Genomic DNA, 3,951 nt, shown 5'->3' with positions numbered 1-3,951 from the left:
TTTTTACATTCATGGAATTGCAAAAGGAAACCAACCTTTCTCCCACTCTATTTTTGTAGCATCCAGTATGGAAATTTCACAACTTCTTGGTAATAGTATGCCATACGAAGTCTAAATTACCAATCATCTAGCTCATTTTGGCATTTATTCAAAGAGTTGCCTCATTTTGTAAACTCATAATCATTATTATGGAAAATGAATCAACCTATTAGCTAGTGAAAAATGGCCACGTTGCAAGCAAAGGCCCCTACAATTTTAGCATTCAACAATACTTGCCAGGTCATGATCGCACATCAACACTATAATAAGCTTCATTTGAAATGCCGATTCAAACCTCAAAGAGGCCAACTATAGTCAATTCATTGCATCCATAGGAATCACGATTCAAAACTTCTTGACTCATGCATGAACTGAATGAGCATTTATAAGAGCAAGATAACCCACAATCTTAGTACCAATGGGAAAGATCGTAATAAATCAACGAGGGGATGGATTGCATGCAGCTTTCATACGCTACGTAGACAAAATCCTTGGCAAAATGTAAAAAGGATTGCATGGCTTTTGGATAAGGTTGGCAAATTTGATCACGTAGAGATGTGCATGGCTTAAACATCAATAAGGTGGCGACTCGTCAATCCACACGTGTGACTATAGAGAATTATCATATTTGACATAATATATATTTACATGATTTTGATTAATTACACGGGTCGAAATTAGCTCTTAATATGCTTTTTTGAAGTAATAAGAGACTAATAATGCTTCTTCTTCTTCTTCTTCTTCTTCTTCTTTCATTTTGTCTTCCCTTCTCTAAGAAGGATTCAGTAGAGAGCGAGAGAGAGAGAGAAGCAAAAGCAAAAAGCGAAAGCCAAAAGCAAAAGCAAAAGCAAACTCACTTGCTGAAAATGTTAATATGTGCCATATTAAGCCGAGAAGCCTAGGGATTTCGAAGGCTAGTATGTATTACTACATCCTACTACATACATGCTTATAGAAGGACATTGGCACTAACTAACGTCTTGAGAGCTTTGGAGAGGCCTGAGCAAGTACTGGCTATGGCGGCAGAGGGGGGGGCGGCATGAGGGGCGGGCATCTTCTTCTCCAATGCCGGGAGTTCCCAGTCCGTGCACACGACCGTGGCCACCGTGGCGGGCCTCCTGGGTCCCGGGCCCGGCCCGGGGCCCGGCCTCGTCCCCTTGCTGTTGAAGAAGACCATGTCCATTTCCTTAGTGAAGGCAGTGGAGAAGACCCTATAAGCACTTCCCCGACACCCGGCCAGCTGAAGCCGGCTCTCGTGAATGTCGTGATGGTCTAAGTCGACCGCCACCCGCCGTTGGCCTTGCCGGTCCATCCCATCCGCACGATCCCGAGCCTGCTGCCTCTTACATTCTTCCTCGGACACGGACCCTGGCGTTTCGCCGGCCATGTCCGCGTTCGTGGTCCGGCGGTACGCCGAGAACCACTTGGCCTGCAGATACTTGAGCTTCCGCCATGGCGGCATGTGCAGCCCTTGCTCCTTCAGAGACCTCTTGGCCGCATCGCACATTATCTTCAGTATCTGCTTCAGCCTCTCCACCTTCCCCACGAATATCCTTGGGAGCACCCCCAGCAATTGTGCGTACTGTGCCGATGCCCTCGCGATCTCGAATTGGGCCCGGAAATCGATGTCCACGATCAATCGTTCCGGTTTCCCGCTCTTCTGATCGTCAGAGGATCTCTCTGAGGAGGAGTCGAGGATCACATCGATGTATTCATAATCGCCTGTTTCATCATCATCATAGAAGGATTCACATGCAACGGATCAGAAACTATGGAAGCTTAAAGCAAGATGATGATGATGATGATTATGATGATGATGATGATGATGATGAAAGACAGATGAATGATGATGATGATGATGATGAAAGACAGACAGATGAATGATGATGATGATGAAAGACAGAATATGTGATGATGATTATTAAAGACAGACAAATGATGATGATGAATGACAGACGATGTGATGATGATTTTTAAAGACAGACAAATGATGATGATGACGATGATGATATGATTCCATGGATCTTGATTTCTACCTGCAGGGACTCCATCGCGATGGCTCCATCTTGACTTGCAGACGGCGGCATTGTAACCTTCATGGCGGAGGCGTCTCATGACGGGACGACGGAGACGGTTCATCAAACTGCTATTACTGCCGTTTCCGTCCAGGGAGGCATCATCCATGGACTGCTTCTCCTCCAAGCTACCTATGCCTCCGCCTGCACCTGCCATCAAATCCTCCGTCTCCATCTCAATGGCCTTGGCGACCTCAAACAGTAGTGCCAACTCTGGTCGTTTCGCCTGCGAGACAGACGAAGTAGACACACCCTGATAGCCAGTCACTAATCATCATCAGCATTACGCAGACCAGTGCTCAAGTTTGAATTTACAGATCTTAATTAACATGCCTCCGCCTTAAATTGCAGGCCTTAATTAGCATTCCTCGGCTACCGCTAATTATACCTCTTAAACAGCGTTGCATAAAGGATTAGAATTAGAAGTTCTGAATTTTAACGACATACCTCCAGAATCTCGCACAGTTGCTCAGTGCTCTTGGAAATTCCTGATGCAGAAGCTCCCTGATGCACTGACTGATCTGAGGCATCATCGTGTCCGACGTCGCTGCAGACGCCGTCGACGCAGTTGCAGCGGGCGAGGCCGCAGGCCCCACCTCTCGCCTCAACGAAATTGTAGTTGAAATGGTCTCCTGCGTTCATGGATCCGTCCGATTCTTCCTCCAGGAAGTCGTGCACCATGGCTGCCAGGCACATGGAGCTCGGCTCGTGGTTGCTCCCGCTGCTGCAGTAGTTCAAATTGCTGGCATTGCGGAGGAGACGAGCGGCGGCGTCGGGCGGCGGGGGGCGGGGCAGATTGATGGGGAGATGGCTAGGGATGACGGCGGTGGCGGAGGATCGGACTGTGCTGGTGGAGGTGCAAGGTTTAATGGCGTACTTGGAGTGGCTGAAATGATTGTTTAGGACCATGGAGCCGACGCCTCCTCCTCCTCCTCCTCCTCCGCCGACAGTGGCTTGGTTGTTAGCCTGCTGCCGGATGGAGCTCGCAGGGGTGGGGATGGTCTTGCTCGCAGCCGAAGCAGAAGCCATAACCGCGGCGGAGGCGGAGGAAGAATGATTAGAAGCAGAGGTAGAAGAGCGGAGGAGGGAGATCGGAGCCATGGAGAAGGAGAAGGATTTGATCTTCTTCTTGGTTTCTTAGGGATTTATTTGTGGTGCTTGTGTTGCAGAGATGGTGGTCTCAGAAAGAAGAAGAAGAAGAAGAAGAAGAATCTGTCGACATGATGGCGATGGCGATGGCGATGAGGAAGAAGATGAAGATTTAGCAGACAAATGGGGGAGCAGGTTTCTTGCCCCTTTTATTGAGCCTTCTACATTGCTACAGTGGAATTATATATATATTCAGAGGCCCCAAAAATAAAATAAAAATAAAAATAAAAATTACGTTAAATAGGAAAGCATCGTAAAAATATAAAAGAAGGAATAAACTCTGCCTGGTTTCTAACCCCCCCCCTTCTCTCTCCGTCTCCGCTAACTTTAGCGGCATGGCAACAACCTCCGCTAGATTTAGCGGCTGCGCCTGCCCCGACGTGCGTCCCCGCGTGGCTCGGCTACACCGCCACGTGTCCCGCTCCCTGCTGACCTGTGCTACAAGCCCCAGCCTTTCCCACGTCAGCGCTGAGCTGGCGAACACCTCCTCTCGCGTGCGCTCGTGTGTGTCGTGGCCCCGAGTCGCACGCTCCCACCACGTGGCATCTCCCCCGGGCCGTACTCGCTGACGTGCCCGGGCTCGCCCGCGCCACGTCGGCGGCCAGCGCCAACGGAGCCACGCAGGCCCCCGTGTGACGTGGCAAACCGGGAGCCCGCGTGGCCGCGCGAGGCGCCGCAAGAAATGCCA

General features: G+C 49.8%; 1 protein-coding gene across 1 annotated transcript; it reads right to left on the bottom strand.

Moving 5' to 3' along the window:
- Positions 1-452: 452 nt before the first annotated feature.
- On the bottom strand, positions 453-3,395 carry LOC147862306 (uncharacterized). Its single transcript, XM_087322916.1, has 3 exons — positions 2,562-3,395; positions 2,076-2,367; positions 453-1,761 (listed from the first exon to the last, which is right to left on the bottom strand). Exons 1-3 carry the CDS (start codon positions 3,213-3,215, stop codon positions 989-991), a joined length of 1,719 nt encoding a protein of 572 aa, XP_087179042.1. The 5' UTR covers positions 3,216-3,395; the 3' UTR covers positions 453-988.
- Positions 3,396-3,951: the final 556 nt, after the last annotated feature.

This window comes from Azolla caroliniana, unplaced genomic scaffold, assembly GCF_043228905.1.
Source record: "Azolla caroliniana isolate FFs.n. ecotype wild unplaced genomic scaffold, voAzoCaro1.0.p SCAF_7, whole genome shotgun sequence".
Taxonomy (NCBI): domain Eukaryota; kingdom Viridiplantae; phylum Streptophyta; class Polypodiopsida; order Salviniales; family Salviniaceae; genus Azolla; species Azolla caroliniana.
Note: the sequence above shows the minus strand (reverse complement) of the source record. Positions and strands in the feature narration are given on the sequence as shown.